This window comes from Chrysemys picta, chromosome 15, assembly GCF_011386835.1.
Source record: "Chrysemys picta bellii isolate R12L10 chromosome 15, ASM1138683v2, whole genome shotgun sequence".
NCBI classification, from domain to species: Eukaryota; Metazoa; Chordata; order Testudines; family Emydidae; genus Chrysemys; species Chrysemys picta.
The window spans coordinates 13192859-13211058 of NC_088805.1; the positions used below are offsets into that span (position 1 = coordinate 13192859).

At 44.5% G+C, this 18200-nt stretch overlaps 2 protein-coding genes across 14 annotated transcripts in view; one reads left to right on the forward strand and one right to left on the reverse strand.

The window, feature by feature from the left end:
* The window catches only part of UPB1 (beta-ureidopropionase 1), a 44732-nt gene extending 38790 nt beyond the window's left edge, over positions 1–5942 (forward strand). For 7 of the 9 annotated variants that reach the window (XM_065567930.1, XM_065567928.1, XM_065567926.1 and 4 more), the window contains one exon: positions 1647–5942. In XM_065567930.1, coding sequence (XP_065424002.1) covers positions 1647–1730 — 84 coding nt within the window. In that variant the 3' untranslated portion in view covers positions 1731–5942. The remainder of the gene's footprint in view (positions 1–1646) is intronic. The other 2 variants (XM_065567931.1, XM_065567932.1) reach the window with 1 other exon arrangement.
* GUCD1 (guanylyl cyclase domain containing 1) lies at positions 4671–17220 on the reverse strand. Of its 5 annotated transcripts, XM_042841615.2 has the most exons (7): positions 17022–17178; positions 16446–16499; positions 14215–14299; positions 12529–12694; positions 11668–11759; positions 9587–9828; positions 4671–9094 (listed from the first exon to the last, which is right to left on the reverse strand). In XM_042841615.2, exons 3-7 carry the CDS (start codon positions 14223–14225, stop codon positions 9003–9005), a joined length of 603 nt encoding a protein of 200 aa, XP_042697549.1. In that variant the 5' UTR covers positions 14226–14299; positions 16446–16499; positions 17022–17178; the 3' UTR covers positions 4671–9002. The 5 variants fall into 5 exon arrangements, with proteins under 5 accessions (XP_042697549.1, XP_008170244.1, XP_008170243.2 ...); XM_008172022.4 differs by lacking the exon at positions 16446–16499 and having other exon boundaries at positions 5807–9094; positions 17022–17215; XM_008172021.4 differs by lacking the exons at positions 16446–16499; positions 17022–17178 and adding an exon at positions 16304–16435 and having other exon boundaries at positions 5807–9094.
* Positions 17221–18200: the final 980 nt, after the last annotated feature.

Sequence of the window (18200 nt, forward strand, 5' to 3'; positions counted from 1 at the left end):
ATATATTCTGTGACATACTGGACCTAGCGTCTGTGGAAAGGACTCTTGGTGGCTGTGGTATACTGGTACTGAATTTTACATCCTCAGTAAAATGAGGGGTCATTTCAGCAGAACGAAGGTCTTGGTCATCAGAGAATACACAAGGGCCCCTCAACTGTAACAGCACATTTTAGATACATTCAAATGTGGACATTATTATTGCAGTATGAAAATGAGTAGTACAATATCCCTTGTGCTGTTTTTATATTTGGTTGTTTATTTTATCTGCCCCCACGTCTTCTGTTTCCAGTGTGCTGCAGTTTTGTATTGACAGTGCAAACCGGCATTGCTGGAAGTTTTGGAAGCTGAGTAGAGGACAACTGGGGCTTTTGACAACCAGAAAGGAGTAGGAAGCAGTTTACATTTTTGTCATTTGATGGAAATACAATATCCCCTTTCTACTTATGAACAGCCAGAGGTGGCTTGACATTTGGGGGTGATGGGCTGACCTTCTTGCTCCCCACCCAGACAACCCTTGACAGCAACCACATATCCCCATAACTTGCTCCAGGATCTGCCACTGCATCCAGAAACAATGGATAAGGACATTAACTGTATGTTTCTTCTAAAATTATCAGCAGTGAAATAATTAACCATTGTCCTCATTACATTTCAGAATTCACTCTATTGCTGTGAGAGGAGCAAGTTCACTCCCCTCAATGTTTCAGGCTGCTTGCACACTCAGGAAGACAGCAGTATCAAGTTACATTTAGAAAGCTTTCTTCACAAGTACAATGGCTATAAACTTAGTGTGAAAAGTGACTGTAAAAAGAGCAGCATGGAATTCATGTTTTATATGGCTATTTCACACACGCACACACACACACACGCACACACGCACACACACTGTTCTTTCTAACTATCATCCCTGAACATTCTGCCTGGGATCTGAAAATCAAGATGGGTTCTTCCCTTACTGTGCATCATCACCAGATGATCATGCTACCACAATGGGAGCTGTATAGGTTCCTACATAGATACAGGTTCTGCAGACCAAATGCTACAGTGACACCTGTGCAAACCCATTGAAAGCAGTGGGGTTTTCAGGTGTTACTGGGAGCATCATGTGAAGACTTCTCACTTGTGTAGTTCCACTACCTTCATTGGATGTACATTGGTGTAACTGGAATTCAGTACATAATTCTATCAGTGCACAGCAAAGAGACTCCAGCTCTCACACTCACCTGTGTTAGCCCTGCAAAGGTAACACAGGTTAAAAAAAGCTGTAAGAATTTATTTTTGTCACTTGTCAGCAAATGTGACTCTGAAAACACACACAGGGAGTACATGTGCTGAGCAAGACGGTGCCAATTTTACATAGTCACTTTGCACCATAGAACTCCATTTGTAATGTGTTTTTAAATGAGAGCTTAGCTTTTGCAAGAGACTGCTTGTGCCAGGGCATTGTAATTTTTGAAGATTGATGGAATTAAGACCTTCCATTTCTTGGTAGTTAATGTTTCTTTTTTTAAAAGTGATGTAAATCAATATTTTCTATTGAAATTCCTTCAACTGATCATCTGTAATCCTCCCTGGCAGTGGGGAGGAGAAGGAGCAGCTAATGGGAAGTTACTGAAATAGGCTACAGCTCTGCTTTTCTTTTCCAGATGACTGGTAGATACAAGATGTATGCAGAGGAACTCATGAAGGCTGTCCAACTTAACTTCGCACCCAATATTATTAAAGAGTAGCTGTGACGGTGTCCTCTGGTAGGAGAGCTCTTACACCAAGGTGATAGCATCTCCTTTACAAAACAAAAGTGATCTATGTATGTTAGTCTGCAAAAGTCTCCATCTTCGATTATCTTACAGTTGGTACTGCAACTGAAACTTGGCAAGTGCAGGTGCAGTCACTGCCAGTCAAAACTTACTATACATTTTTATAAAGTACTTGCTGCAAAGCGATGAGCAAATGATAGCGGGCTGGGTGAGGAACTTACCTGGTCAGATTTAGCTTAAATTCTGAAATGTGCATTATACTGTGTGAGTGTTGGTGATATAGCATATACAAAACCAATCTGGCCCTGAGGAAATGCTAGTGCACTTTCCCTACATGCTTTGTTTCAGTGGGATAAAAATGTCAACACTTAAAGGCTTTGTCTGAGACTTTCTGACACATGTCTCCTTTTCTTTGTATGCCGAATCAGTCCTATCGTTCAGAAGAGTATCAGGAATACAAGCATTGACTCTTGGTACTTCCCAAAAGGAAGCGCTAGATAAGGAACTGACTGTATTTCCCCTCACTTCACATGATAACTTTACATTGTTACAAGTGGCTGAACGCCCGTGCTGTCACACAGGTGTAATTTGTTAAGTCATGTTTATGAAAAAGCCCAAAATGGCTCTAAACAAAAACTACCATCCGCTATTCTTGTAGCTGTTTCCATTGCTTCATATTGCTGCAGACGGGGGGAGGGATAGCTCAGTGGTTTGAGCATTGGCCTGCTAAACCCAGGGTTGTGAGTTCAATCCTCGAGGGGGCCATTTAGGGAACTGGGGTAAAAATCTGGGGATTGGTCCTGCTTTGAGCAGGGGGTTGGACTAGATGACCTCCTGAGGTCCCTTCCAACCCTGATATTCTATGATTCTAAGCTTCAGAGTGGTGTTTGGGGTTAGTGGTGTGTGTTGGTTGTGTCTATTTGTGTGGGTTATGTTGTGCTAGGAGATTTATGTTGATTTTTGTGGCTGTGGCAATTGGGCCAGGTAATCCAGCATCTGTGCAGTTTCCCTAGTACAACCAATGAAATTATTGCATGCAAATTAGCTGTAGAGTAAGGTGGTTGCGTTACCTCTGATACCACAATGGTCTAGAACCCTTGGCATAGCCTAGAGATGCATGCCTTACTATAGCTGTACACCACCCAGGTGTAATACGTAAGGTCAAAATGGCTGAGAACTTAAAAATTGGATGGTAGTAGGCCATGAAACCCAGTGATGATGGAACCTGGTGATATTGTAAACAAACAGAGCTTTCAAGCCATGCTTGGACCTGTTTTCATTGCTTCACACTGACTCAACAGACATTTTAGGCTTCAGAGTGCCATTCCTAGAATCTTACTATATGGATGCTGCCACACTACGTATTTCAGCTTGTGGACATTGTACCCCTTAGGTTATTTATCTTGCTGGGGAGGTAATGACCTTAGCATTGCTGTTCCACCATCTGACTCCTTAGAGCCAGGGTACCCAACATATGGCCCATAATCCTACACAGCCCACCAGAGCATTCATAAGGCTGCAGCGGGGCTCGGACTATCAGCCCCGGGTGGTGGGACTCCTGCTGTCGGCTGAAATCTTATTAAGATATGTAGAATCTGTTTGGCCCACACAAGAGTGTGCTTAGGTTTATGTGGTCTTCTAGTATAATAAGGTTGGGCACCATTGCCTCAAGAGAATTGGTGTATCTAAATTGGTGGTTTAAAAAAAATGAACTGCATGTCCCATGTATTAGTTTTACAGGGGAAAATACGGAAGGAAAAGGTCTGGCCAAAAACAGAGTGGTTGAAGTTAGGATCTTATGTCGGTGCCCAAATAAGGATTTAGGAGCCTAATTTTTGGCAACCATTTTTAAAAGTCTTGGCCTCTGTCCTGTAAAAAAAGATTTAAAATGAAATGTGTATGGTTTGGCTTGACTTAGTAAAGATAAAAGGGGCCTGGGGGCTATTGAAAAACCTTTGAAGGATAAGTAATTTATTTAAAGTGAGCCAAGGGTCTAAAAGTATAAAGGATGGAATAAAAATAAGAAAAAGATTTGTTTGTAGAATTCCCAATAAAAAAATTTAGTGGTAAAATTTTCTTAAGAGAATTGGTGGAAGTTCCCTTGTTTGGGACACTTATGACAAGTGATCAGTAAACAGAGTGTGAGAAAGTAATCCTACAACGGCAAGGGGTAGCACTGGGTACTTTGTAGACCTTTTCCAGTGCTAAGACCAAACTTGTCTGTAATGCCAGAGTAACTCCATTGAAATCAAAGGCATTATTCTTTTTTATACTAATAAATTTTAGTTCAGAATCTAGCTCTTAATATCCAATTTGTATCTTAACCATCTTAATGCTCTACAATTTAAAAAATCTCAGTCAAGCAGGATTAAATGCTACACATTCTATTAGGGCTTTAATCTAAACTCCATGAAGCTATTATGAATGTTGCTTTCTAGAGCATTGATTAGTTTGGCCGTGAAGGACAGACAGCTTTGTAGCGAGACATCTTTTTAAATTACAGCTTTGTAGCGAGACATCTTTTTAAATTACAGCCAAGCCAAAAAGACCTCTAACAGTGTTCAGTACTTTGTAATGGAATGTATTACTATTGCAGACTTTCATAGCACTTCAGGATTTCGTTGTCTTATGTTCCTGTAGCCAGTTTTTAAATACAGGAAACTAAAGCTTCTAAGCAGGGCCCCAAATTACATGAACAAAAAAAAGTAAGAAGGCTGCCTAGGAAGTTTTTTCTGTAGTATAGGTGAGTAGCTTCCAACCTTCAGTCTGGTGACTGTTCCACTGGAAATACAACCATTGCATAATCCATGGGTATAACAAATGATAGTGGAATTCATTCAGTATCACATGCAGGAACAGACCATGTGATGTGAGTGGGGAAAAGGGGGGATCAGTAGCGAGAAAGAAATGTAATATTTTTAAGCTTTGTTCATAACATGCATTGGATCGGTCTGCTCACTTTTACTTTCCTGTCTCTCCCCGTGTCACACCCACAGTAAGCACTTAATCCAAGCAGCACAAGAAAGCAGGGAACCCCAGCTCTGTGGCAAAACAAACTGCCTGAAATGCTTGTAAGCAGCAGGACTGGTTCTCTCTCTGCAGGGGGGGTATTTCTGCCTATCTTCTGTTATCTCTCTCTATACCACCACCTCCTGGTTGAGATTTGGCCATATTTATTTTTTATACAAATTAACTGTAGAGTCTGGGATTTCATTGCTTTTCTTCTATTGTTTTGTATTATAAAGCATTTAATACAGCCCACCTAGAACCAGATAGTGGCCCCCAAACAGGACGTGACCTATTAGTTGGGAATCATTGGTGCAGATAAGGCTTCTGTGTATTGATCCCATTAAAAGTATGTAAACACTAACAAAGGAAACTATTGCAAGGATGATAGGATGTTATGGTTTATCACATAGTTTGACCTTGCAGCAGTTTAGCACATATACCAACCCCATACCGTACCACTATAGTTCAACAAATGCCTTTGGGTACTCCTGTAGTACCCAGTAATGGTGCTAGAGGCACAGAGGCTTTTAAGGAACCTCCAAAAGCCCAGCATGGCATTGTGAGATGGAATTAGAAGGAGCAGCTGAATTGGTGCAGCAGTTGCAATTCTTGTGGCTTCTTTCAAACCATGCAGAGAAATTGGTGTAGATTGCACCAGTGCAGAGCTGAAGATCTCAACCAAAGAGTTGCACTCAGCTAGGATACTCACTGGTTGTGTGATGCCTAAGACAACTGTAGTGTGTGGATAGCAATGGTACATGGAATGCTTTGAGCTTGGAATGTAACCAGTTTTGCTTCCCTTTTTGTTTGCCCAGTATAGTCTGATGTAGTGATGTGTCTGGGAAAAGTGAAAGGAATACGAACCTAAATACTAATGACAGCATACCCACAGCTGAAGTAAATATTTGTCTCTTAAGAGTTTCAAAATGGCAGTTTCAGCTAATTGTATCATTTCTAGTTTAATACATACTTCTTTTAAAGATCTTCACACATTTTTGCATAATAAACTGGTTGACAAATACAGCTGCTACACTGTGCTATGGGGTTCACTTAAAACCTTTATTGAGAATGGCTCAATTACAGACAAAATATATTTATGTATAAAATTTCTCTGCATGTAAAATATCCCTTTCTTTGCTGTGGACAATATGAATAAAACAAGAGATTACACAGAAACATTTTCAGGGTGAGCTTTTTGATAAGCAAATTTCTAACAGAAAAAAGATAAGACATTCTTTATTTTTGCCCAATTAACTGCTTTCTTACCCTAAAGTTTGACTCATGCCTACTCAATATCAGCTCTACTCAAATATGGCCTTCACCTCTTCTCTCTAGGCTCATCTTCCAGGGCAGTCTTCACTTGTTTTCCCTGCCTGTAGGAGATCCTGTGGCAGTGAGGGGCTCCTGTTTTCTTCTTTGTCATTTAATCAGCTGTAATTTAATCTTTAAATTCCATTTAACTATTTAAAATCCAGCCACCCAAATACTTATTAACCCAACAGCAGTAAAAATGATTACACCCATATAGCTGCTTCCATCATTTACATGAGGTATTCTTACAATGAGACAAGATTCCATTTTGCCTTTGAGTTGTATACATGCAGTCTAATGTCTGCTCCCAAGTTGGTTCAAGACCAGGATCTGAACACCAGAACCAAAGCTCTATGGCAACATATCATTACTCTTAACCCCGCTGTAAGAACGATTTTCATTGGGCTAAACACACCCCTTTCAGAAAATAAATTCCATGGTGCTTAAATTATATTGGAGGAGTTATGGGATGGGGGGGGAAAAGCACAGATTAACAAAAGATACTGAATAGTTAGTTTACAGATGTGTTGTTAGTAACATACCTAAAAATCCTTCATAGTGAAGCATTACACACAAATGGACTTGGACATACAATTCTCTACGTCAGTGGCCAGCTGGTAGCTTAGCCAGTTTTGTAGGCATTATAAGGCAAAACCTGTTACTGGTTTTGGCCACAGGGCCCCTGCAGTGATTGTAATGGAACTTCTGATGCTTCTGTTCTGTCTGCCACTAACTTGTACCCTAATTCCCAGTCATCTTCACATGCAGCAGGTGCCCAAGTGCATTCCAGCCACACCTGCTGTAAATGAGTTCTGATTGAAAACACATTTCCATCAAACTCGTTTTTCAGATTTTGCAAAGGAACGGCATTCCTACTCACCTGCCACTGTATCTCAGGCACTGAAGACAGGAGCACTCTAGATTATATTAAAAAGTACTTGATGGGGTATGTTCGGGTACTCTCCAGTGTTTGCAAGCCACCTAGATTAGAAAATGTTTTTCCTTACAACTTTTATCCTTTAGCGTGTTGCTAAACACTGACTCCCTGTACTCTGTTTTCACCAGAAAGGGTGCTTTTTATTTACTACCTGCACCATCAGGGATTACAGGATTTAGGCAATGGGTTTAAGATGTGTCTCCTCAGCTGGTTGTCTAGGTACAAAACATATCATGTTATAGTGCTTACATCCATAGCAACCTTTTTTCTTTTGATTTTAAAATCATTTTGGAATTTGGAGGTGAGTTCAAACCAGTTATAATTTTAGAGTAGACCAGATTTTGGGCCCAAAGGATTTGCCAGCGTGACTTTAAATCAACTGTACATTATCTGAATCCTCAGCTGAAAAGACTAAGTATAAAACCAAGCACATTTCTATTGTAGTTAAAGTCATAAAGCTAAATTTCAAGACGCGATGAGACTGGGAGTCAAAATTCGTAGGAAGTGTAAGGTCAAAGCTGAATTACTTCCTACACTTCAGTGCTTCTCTGCCAGGCAGGTGATCCCAGATAATATGTTAAAGGGGCTGCACACAGCCTGCTGCAATCTTACAGTTTAGCTTAAAGCATCAGAATGCAGTGAGGACCCTGCTGCTTATTCCAGAACACAGCTGTAGAGTGAGAAGAGGTAGAAAGTCTGGGCTCCTGCTATAACATCTTTGGACTTCAGCCAAGAGAAGTTTGTTCTCCCTGCCTTCTCAATTTGAAGCAGAGTTCTGAGCCAGGCTACTGGCAGTATCTGTTCCTGGGAAATCCCTCAATAAATCTCAACAACAAATGTTTAACCTCAAATTACAATACAGGCTTCGCGCAAAATCTGTTCTCTCTCCTGCCAGACATTTAAAACAACCCTCTGCACACAAGGCATAAACCCTCAGTGTTTGGGTGACTACTTAATGCATTTGCTTAATCAACAGTTTAAAAACTGTACCTAGACTTGATCCCTGGATACTGCAGAATGTTGTGTGTGTGTGGTGTAGTGGGTAGAAAGATGTTTCCAAGCCTTTGCACACAGACTTAAAATTTCTTAGGCCCAAATAAAATGTCACCAGTCAGCGTTTTGGGGCAACACAGAACTTTGGTCAAGCCATTCCTAGAAACGTTTTAACTCATGCAAGATAACTCAGTAGGCAAAATGACACCTAGGTGCTTACTACTTAGAAGGAGTAGCCTATAGCCCTTAGCAGGAAGACTGGTCCTCCACTGACAATAAGATCAAACTGCAAATTCAATTCCCAGGTACAGGTGGTGAGAGCAGTCAAGCTGGGTTTACACAAGAAGCTTGCTTTGTAAGTGGTATTTCATTCCCATTATGCAGGCAATGCTGATAGAATCTGCCACAGTATGTCAACAGCTGACAAGTCATTTTCTTCCTTGAAAAAAAATAATCATGGGCCAGGTTAATCATTTATCCTATCTACACCCTTCTGACCATTAAATAACTAAATCTAGAGTGAAGATCAGCTCTGGCAGTTTTGAAGGCAAACCAATCTGTATTTCCTCTTTCTTTTCTTGCTTCATGTAGCTGAACCTGTGCACAAATTCCCACGTGTGGACTAAAGTCATGTACTTGGTGTGTTTTATTTCAAGTCTTTAATTCAGAAACAAGCTCCCAGCCAACTGTAAGAGTCGGACTCTGAGGGGATTGCATTTTGAAACTGCTCTCAAATGTGCAACGTTAAAATTAAAATGTGCGTGTGTGTGTGTGTGTTAGATATTGCAACATCAGATATTTCATCATCGGGAATAAAAAGATGAAGACAACACTGCAATATAAATGTCTGAATGTCTATAAAGCATCCCTTGTTTAAGATCCCACTGCAAATCAGGAGCTAAGTCTCTGCAGTAAGAGTCCTGAGACAAGCAGCCAGCTGCCATGCAGGTGCTGGGCAGACTGCGCCGGAAATGACAAAGCAGCAAGCTTGGATGTCAGCTGTCCGTGTAGATAAACAGGATATCCTCATCTGTGCCGTAACTTGTCCTGGCTTCCTCAAAGTTACTGATGCTGGTGCTGCATGTTCCTGTGGGACAGGAGCAGAGTGTTAGTCATGCTGAGCCAGGGGAAGAATTTGCTCATGAACAGCTCTTAGCCTGCCTTTGGGTAAACAGAACTAGATCTCATGGGCTTGATCTTGCAGGCCTTACTCGCTTGAGTAGTCCCATTGATGTCAAGAGCAATGCTTATTTGCATAACCACTGCAGAAGTGGGCTCTGTGTAATTACACACCATGTTGTTCTTTCTTCAAGATACTGAACGTGTATAGTTTAGCTCTCCTAAACTGTGTCCCTCTTAATCATAAGGCTTCTGCAATCCTGTCAGAATATATTTCCAATGCTTCATCTGAATCGCAGCCCAGAAAAGAATGAAATCATTGAATTCTGTAAGAACAATCATGGGCCAATCAGCTGGTGCTGCCTGGTATCAGGGAAACTCCAGCTGGTTTTGCATTATGCACGTTAGTAATGAGGAGATGGAGAATCCACACAGAATGAAACAAAGTTCAGCTACTCACGGTCAGCATAGGCAGGGTTGTTGTAGTAGACACTCCCTGAGGCTTTGTTGTAGCCACACAACACAATGAAATGACCCTGGTAGTCAGGATTCCTGCAGAAGCACTTCTGGCCAATAGGGAGGAAACAGCAATATTTGACGGGACTTGAGCAAAGTTCACACAGCAACAAGACTGCATTCACCAGGACAATGGCTACATGACCTTGGGACAGGTGCTCCTGAATGTCCTGGACAGTCACTGTGCTGCAGAAGAAAATTCAGACATTCACAAAGAAGCCCAGGAGAGAGATCTGTATTCACTGGATTGGGCTCTCCCAACGATGTGAGTGTGGCTGATGTCCATCTCTGTTATGTGATTGCTATGATTATTTTACATATCTTTGTTGTTGAGGGCTCTACTGCAGCCGCAGACAGTAGTTGTTCCATTCAAGTCTATTATACCCTCACTGCCAGTGAAGAGCAGAGCCGTTCTGGCTGAAGTTCTATAGAACATGCATTAAAATGAATGGAATCTCAAGATGTCCCAGATGCCCTGGAGGAGCAGCATTTTTGTCAGAAGTATTTGACAACCATTCAACACTAGGGAAATTAGTTTATTTATGGGGCAGTTAGGGATGCTGTAGAATCCTATCCCATCCCACCCACCCGGAAGCCCAAATGCAGCTAGTCTCTAAAGCACCAAGTCTTTCTCAGCTGAGGGATTGGATGGCACAAGATCCCCAGTCATCTTGGTCTCTGCATCCTAAGATACCTTTGTCAGGTAAGAATAGTTTCCCAATTATAAAGTTGCATTGTTTGGCTCTCTATTCTTGCCAGGATTATTGTTCTAATATTTGATTGTACCCAATTTCGAGCATGAAAATCACCCATGCCCACCTGGCAATCCCATTTATTTGAGTTGAAGTTCTTCATTCAGAGACACAGACAGATGGTGTGTACCATACCAGTCTGCACTCATCCCCTGGATCAGATCCAAACGTTCAGGCTGTGTGCAATGCCTCACTGAACTGATGTCCTTTTTAATCTCTTCCAGCACTGCTCTTCCCCATTGCCTTCTCAATCCTAGTACTGCACAGGCGCATATACAACCGCCTCCCCCTCCCTGATGTGAGCCAAATCTAAAGCTTTGTTTCTGTGCTAGATATGGCCTAGATTTTTGCCGCTGCCGCCTCCTCCCAGGTCACAGCACTAGGTGGATAGATGCTGCTATGCAAACTCTAAGTGCATTAACAGGACACTACAGAGTCTGGCAAATGCAGCTTTAAAAAAGCATGTAAAAGCACAATAAGGCCATTGTTTCCAGGCACAAATAGTACCTTCTCTTTCTTCTCTTGCTACTACTCATCCACCCCAGTAAACAATATACAGAGTCAAATGCAGCCCTGGTGGAAGTGGTTGCAATTCTTTTCAGTTTATACTCATTTAGAGTCAGATTGAATATGATCCAGAGTCTTTTCTCCTCTTCCAAATTTTGCTGTCAACAATAAGGTTTTAAGCCTTGTGTGTGATTTTTCTCTCTCCCATGTTTAAGTCTCTCTCCAGGGAGGTTCCTTCTCCTATGATGTCATCCTTCATTTGGCAAATATTGTAAATTACAGGGTTTCCAAGGGAGCAAAAGCACGCATGCCTGATTTTGGTTTATTTCTCTCAGCAGTGGCTGAGCAGTGTTAGCACAGCTCTAGGAACAGTGGGTTTTGTGTCACTGCAACATTCGCTTCAGCACTGATGGCAACTTTATTTAATAAAAGCTATTTAGAAGACATTCCCCACTAGTTTAGCTTAATGGAAGACCAAATTTTCAGCCTAAATAAATAGCCAGTTTCCTGTCAGCAAATCCAAAATGCTGCTTTTCCCCTTTTGGGGCTCCACTTTTCTGCTCTTCTTCCCAGTCACCATTTTGCTTCCTCCCTCTGTCTCAATGGAAGTGAAAAGATAGGGGAAATAAAGAGGGGGTGGAGCCTGAATTCAGTCTGACTTACACCACCACAGTCAGAAGTAACTCAGTGGAGTTACACAAGTGTGAAAGGAGACTCAGGGCCCTAAAGTCTCCAAAGGGAAAAGGAGATGAAATGACAAGCTCACCACTTCTCCACCAGCACCTTGCTGGCTTTGGCCTGGGCGAACAGCTGGTTCACTCTGTACTCTTCCGTGTCAAAGTGTTTCCTGTAGAACGACTGAGGGATAAAGAATGATTTATCAACAATTCATCAGAATGAAATTCACCCTAGTAAAGTGAATCTTCAATTAAAAACCGGTTAGAGAGGGACTGGGTGGTTTAGGGGATTGATAATGGTTAAGGTGTCATTCTCCCGCAGGTCACCAGAAACAGGGTAAGAACCTCTCCTCTAGTTCATCAGTTCAAATTCAGTTCAGGTCTATAGTTAGTGCAGTCTCCGGCTGATGGCTATTTAGCTGCCTATGTGAATCTGGTCGTATCAATTTAGTTCCTAGATTTCAGGACTCCACGTAAGAAAAAACATAACCACTACTGGATCGAATTGGCCCTTTTTGTTGGCAATATCAACAGAGGCCAAGGATTGAATGGACATGGAGACTGAATTCCCCTCTCACCTCTAGAGGTGGTTCCTCCAGGTCAGGGTTGAGGCACGTTGGCGGGGGAAATGTAGTGGAAGCTAGCACTGCTGCTGCCCCGGCTGTACCTGTTCTGTAGATAAATAGAGGGCTTCAGTCTCCAAGGCTGTTAAATAGGCTGGAACCTTTCATGAACACTGAATTCGTACTGTTTTTTAAAACGCAAGCTGGAAACTATCTGGGACCACATCTAACCTGGGTTTGGAATTGTTTCATAGACAGTTTGACAATAGGCAAACCTTGCTTACAGGAATGGTGGTTAACCACATCAATAACACAGCTCCACCAGCATGGCCCTGATGGATCATGATGGAAAGTGCCTGATATTTCCCAGTGAATGAAGATGCTCACCTGATTTTTATAGCCCTTGTCCACTCCAAGTGTCTGTGTGCAGAACCTATGCTTAACACCAAAGTGCCGCATTAGGTAGGCCAAGTCAATGGTCCAGATACTCTTTGTTAACCGGAGTTCCCGGATGGCTTTCTGAAATTCTTCATCATTCAAACGATTCAGATACCTAGGGTATTAGAGGAAGTGGGGAAACAAAGACGTTAGCAGAAGGTGTGTCTAACAGTCCAAAACCTCTTAATATCACAAAAGGGAAAACCTGAAACATTAGGGTTTGGTTGAGAAACAACCAAAATACAACCCACAAATGAACCACAAATTCCAAAGCAAAGGAAATGGGGTAGGGAGCATTTCACTGGATTTATCACAGGTGATTGTTTTCCCTTTTGGAAATTTAGTGCTGTCTTAATTATTTTACAGTTCTAAAGATGTACAGGACGCTGTACAAGAGGTGAGCTGTTCTAAACAAATAATGGGGCTCTATCCTGAAGAGTTTACAATCTAAAAGCACGAATTCAACAGCAGGAAGGGGTATGGCAACTATAGCTGGATTGATTCACGGAATAGGTATGTTTCAGAAGGAGTTTTTTAAAGGAGGAAAGGAACTTGGTAAATATTCAAAGGAAGGTTCCCTCAGGCACCGAGGGTGGTGTGAATGAAAAACAGTTGAGGAGAGGCGGGAGGTGAGGGGGAAGGTGATGTGGGAGGGCAGAGATTTATTCAGAGACAAAGTTATGGAGAGCTTTGGAAGTGAGAAAAAATAAACTATGCAGAAAAAAAGAAGGAAGCCATTGGAATTCAAGAGGCAAAGACACAAGGTCAGATTGGCAGGGTAAGAAGATCGATCTTGGCAACTGAGGTTTTGAATGAAGTGGAAAGGAAAAGAGGTGAGGGGGGACGGAGAGGCTAGAGGCAGAGGTTACAGTAGTCAAGATGGGAAATTACCAGCGCACGGACTAACGTCTTGGCAGAAGGGATGGAGAGAAATGAAAATCTTCTGCTTCATATCTACTAAGTGGACATCTAAATAGGTATTTCACTCTCCTGCACCTAAGCTCGTGTTCCTCTGTGGAAGGAAAGACTAGTTCAGCAGGACAGCTACTAGGTTAAAGAAAATGGGCAACACAGAGAATAGCTTTGAAACTCTCATATTCCTGGAAAACATTTACCCCACAGAACGGATGCCCAACTGGACAGTGGCAAGATACTAACTCTTATAAATACAGAAGAAACCTGCTGGTCATTTGAAGACACATAGAAAGGAATTCAAGTGAACTGCTTTGATAAGTAACAGTTCCAATAAGAAACAGAGAGAACATTCTATCACACAAAACATGCTAATCTGCAGGGATAACATTCTATTGGGTTAAACATGCTAATCTACAAAATTCTTAAAGTTAATCAGATATTTTGTATATATCAAGAAACTTGGTTAATTATCCTTCATCTGTGTTTTCTTTTCCTCCTGCTGGAATAGTGGTGCTATGCCCAGCGAGGCAACAGTAATCCTTAGCGGGGCACTGGGGAAAATATGGTCTGATGAAGTTGTGAGGTTAGTCACAGCTGCCCCACCCAACTTTTCTCCTTTGACATTCGATCCTGGTCTTAGGAAGGGTCCCACAGTGGGGATAACATTCCCAACTCCCTATGCTCAAAACCCACCCCTCTGAACCAAAATCAGTTACTTACTGCAGTGCCATCCTGGAGCAGGCTAGCCCACAGTCCCAATGGTACAACTGTTGAATAACTGGCACTTGCAACTGGACATAGTCAGCTGTAGTAAAGATAATGCATCATTAGAAGAGCATGATATGTGAGTTAGCCCAGATATGTGTATACTTCCACACATTAGTATTGGCAGTCCTCTTGCTATCACAGTTAGTGTTGTACTGGGTTACTTGAGAAACACTTTTTATTTTGTCCCATTAGCAGGTTATGCTTCTCGGCATAATTTTTTTTTGTAAAGGTCTTTTTCCAAATTGTAAAAGTAAGAGAACCATCTGTTTTAACCTGACACTCCCTCTTTGCTATAGGTATGGCCAATTCTGCAGCAAATTCATCCTCCTCTTCCTCCCTAACTTTTTTCCGGTCAGATCTACCTATTCCTGGTCATGGCCTCTGTATGATCATGAAGAGGTAATCACACCCTAAGAGAGATACCAGGAGAACAACAGACTTTCATCTTTTATTGTGGTGTGTCCAAAACTGAGTGTCTGGGTTTTAACAGATTTTGTGACTGTTGCAACCTTCGGTGCAGTCTGACCATCAACGATGTGCCAATACTCGAGTGTTCATCCAGCAAAAAAACATACCAGGCCACAAGGAAGTGCTAATTGAGTCTGTGATCAACAGGAACAATAGGAGGACTTGTCTCCTCAAGAACACTACACCGAGCTACAGCAAGACTGTGAGAAGTTGTGTCAACACAATGCAATGTGTCTTTGCAGTCAGTGTAAAGACAGGGACAAGGTGTGTTCAACATTATGTGGGCTAGTCATGGTCAACATCAACTCTTCAAGGTTGTACTCTAACTTGATGTAATTTTCTAGGGAAGATATGCCCAAAATGCTTTTAGCAGAAACAGGCCTCCATGGATTTTGTGGCCTCCTTCCAAAATTTCTCACATTCCTATGTATTACATGCTTTCTAGCCTTTCCCGTGTGGCTTTGAAAACTAGTGTACCTGCTGAGGACATCAAGTCTCTTTAGTTAGTCGATGTCTGGCCAGTATAGATCAATGTAGTAACTCATTATACTAAAGGAAATGCTAATCTCCAAAGCCTTCTCACATTAGGAATTATACATCATTTGTCATAAATTCCTGTTGGTGGATTATACTAACCTCATTTTCCACTAAGGACTCTACCCCATTAGGTCCCAAGAAAAGAACACATTTTCTACATCATGATCTCAAATAGTAATAACTGAAGCCTAATGTGTCAATTAATTTCCTTTAATTTATTGAGTTGCCAGCCATCCTGCCTTGCCTTACACACCCTTTGCTGCAACAACTTCATATTACTTTTCAAGCTCCCTAGATGAGGACGATTGCCAACAGTCCTGGAATAAATGAAGTGAGAAAGTATGTTCCAGCAATAAACTGAACTGCATGATCATCGCCAGTTTGGTAAATACAGTACTCAGTGTGACAGGTTTACAAAAAGCATCCATTAATTCCAAATCCCTAGGGGACGGCACTACTCTCCTCCTCAACATGGATCGTAGGCAGGTTGGTACAATCTGATCTGATAGACCTGGAAGTGCAGGGAAGACAGATCCTTGAAGGACCTGCCGGTAGCTTGCGAAGACACCATATCTTCCTGGAACAGTGGTATCTTCCCAAACTGAGTGCCCTAGTTCCATCGTCTGTCCAGAGTGATAAAAATTCAGTCTTAGGACTCCTTTCTTTTCACTATACACTCAAAAGCCCAGAATGTTCTGTTGGAAAATAACGATCTGGTATTTAAATTATACCCAAATCCTCGCACTGAACCCAGTTCAACATGAAAAGCTTCAGCACAAGGTATTGGTTATAGAAGACACTGCAGAACGGTGCTCAGGGAAGCAGACATAGACCCCATCTTAGCTGTTTAATTCTAGCCCCCAACACCAATCATGCAGTTACATTCACCGGCAGCATCTGATTTCAAAATCCCGTCCATGCGTCTGTGCAGAATCAGAGCCTGAATATCCCTGGGGTAATATCTCTTATAGGGACTGGTAATTTTTTCTGGATTTTCTCAGGCCTTTAAAATACTGCTTTAGCTCTGAATCTTCACCTGCTGTATTAGTGATCAGAGTGTGCACAACAGCGGGTGTGTAGAGGACTATTGCCGACAAGGGCTGCAGACCAGCCAGGGCCTGTGAATGCCTCAAATTTCTCATGAGAGAGTCAAGGTAGGCATCTTTTATTGGACCAACCTCTGTTGGTGGAAGGTACAAGCTTTCAAGCTACGCAGAGATCTTTCCTCAGGTCTGGGGAAGGAAGCAGAGACGTGGAGCCAAATACACTTTGGGACAGATTGTCAAGCAGAAGGGGTAACGCATGTTGGAGGCAGTCGCTTGAAATGAAGTGGCCAATTGGGGGTTAGTGTGTTATGCAGAAAGGGTCTGAAGTGGGCACTAAGGAGTAGCAGCAGGCACCATGTTCTCATGACACCCAGGCAATAGAGGGTGCCCAAAGCAGGAGAGCTGTGACAAACACAACCTGGCAATGGCAACGAGCCTTCTGCTGTGGAACGGAAAGGGGATCAGATGAGAGGAAGCTCAGATCCCTGGGGGTGGGGGTCCGAGGCGGCTCGGCTCCCCCGGGCAGGGCGCCGCGAAGGGGGGGTGGGGTAAGGCGGCTCCGATCCCCCCCGGGCAGGGATCCGGGGCATCGGGGCGGGCTGGCTGCCCGGGCAGGGGCTGGCGAGGGTGCCTCGGGGGCGTCACTCGGAGGCGGCTCCTTTGCTGGGTCCCGAAACCCGTCCCGGCCGCGCCCGGGGACACACTGACCTGAGGACGGCTCCGAGTCCGCGGCCTCCTTGGGGCTTTTCATGACGGCGAAGAGGCGGCCAGGCCGCTCAGTGGGCGGCCGCCGGGCCCTGGCCGGGCTGCGGGGCTTGGCGGGGCCGGGCCCCCCTCATGTCTCGGAGCGGCGCTGCTCCTGCCGGCCCCGGCGCTGCTGCCTGGCAGAGGCGGGGCGGGGCGGGGCCCGGCGGCGGCGGCAGCTGCTGATGCGGCGGGCGGGGAGCGCTGCGGCTCCGGGCCCAGCCCCGCACAGAGGGGACCGGGGGAAGGCGGAGAGAGGGGCGCTAGCCGCGCTCAGGACGGCACCGCCATGCCCGCCCCCAGGGCAAGGCTCCTTGGGGACTATTCCCGCCTCCCCCCGACAGCTGTCAGCAGCGCGCTCCCCGGGGCGGGGGTGTCGGCGAGGCACTCCCCGCAGGGCAGGCGTTATGGGGGTATCTGCACCCCGGTCACATGCCCTAGTGGGGGGCGGGGATGGCTTGTCACTCCTGCCCCGGAGCCGTGTGTGTTCAAACTCGCAGCGGCGGAGCCATGCGGCATTGTCGTGTCGCTCCCCGCCTCGTGGGCCGGGGAAGCAGGCGGAACCCTTGTTCCGGGCTGGGGTATCCCCGCGGGACGCCCGCTCCTGAGGCCCGTCGGGCGCACGAACCATAGAGTTGAAAGGAGAGAGGCGCTCGCTCTCTGGGCAGCGAGGCCTTTCCGGATCCGGTGCGCGGTGCACGCTGGGATACCGGTGGAGGCCATTCGAGCGCTAAAGCTGAGCCCACGCTGAGCAGCGACGTGCCTCGCGGAGCGTAAGTGGCGGGCGGGAGCGCGGCCCCTCGCCGGCGGGTGGGTGAACTCAGGCCGCCCTGTGTGCGGGGAGCTGGGCTGGAGGCTCCGGGGGGTCTCGTCTCCTCAGCGCGCTCCCCTCCCCCTAGTGACCCGCGGGCCCGGACTCCCGCCGGCGCCCCCCGCCCGCCTCCCCCCGGGACACTGACGTTGTCAGGGCCGGTATTTTGCGATCAAGTAACGCGGGGGCCGTGAGCGTTGCAGATCGTCTGGTGTTAGCTGCTCCGGACGCGGGTGTGTTTTGATACCGCTCCGTGCGTGTGTCGGGGTCTCCGTGAGCGCTGGTTCGGTTGGATGCTTTGCGTTTCCGGCCCAGGAGACTGGCAGGGTATC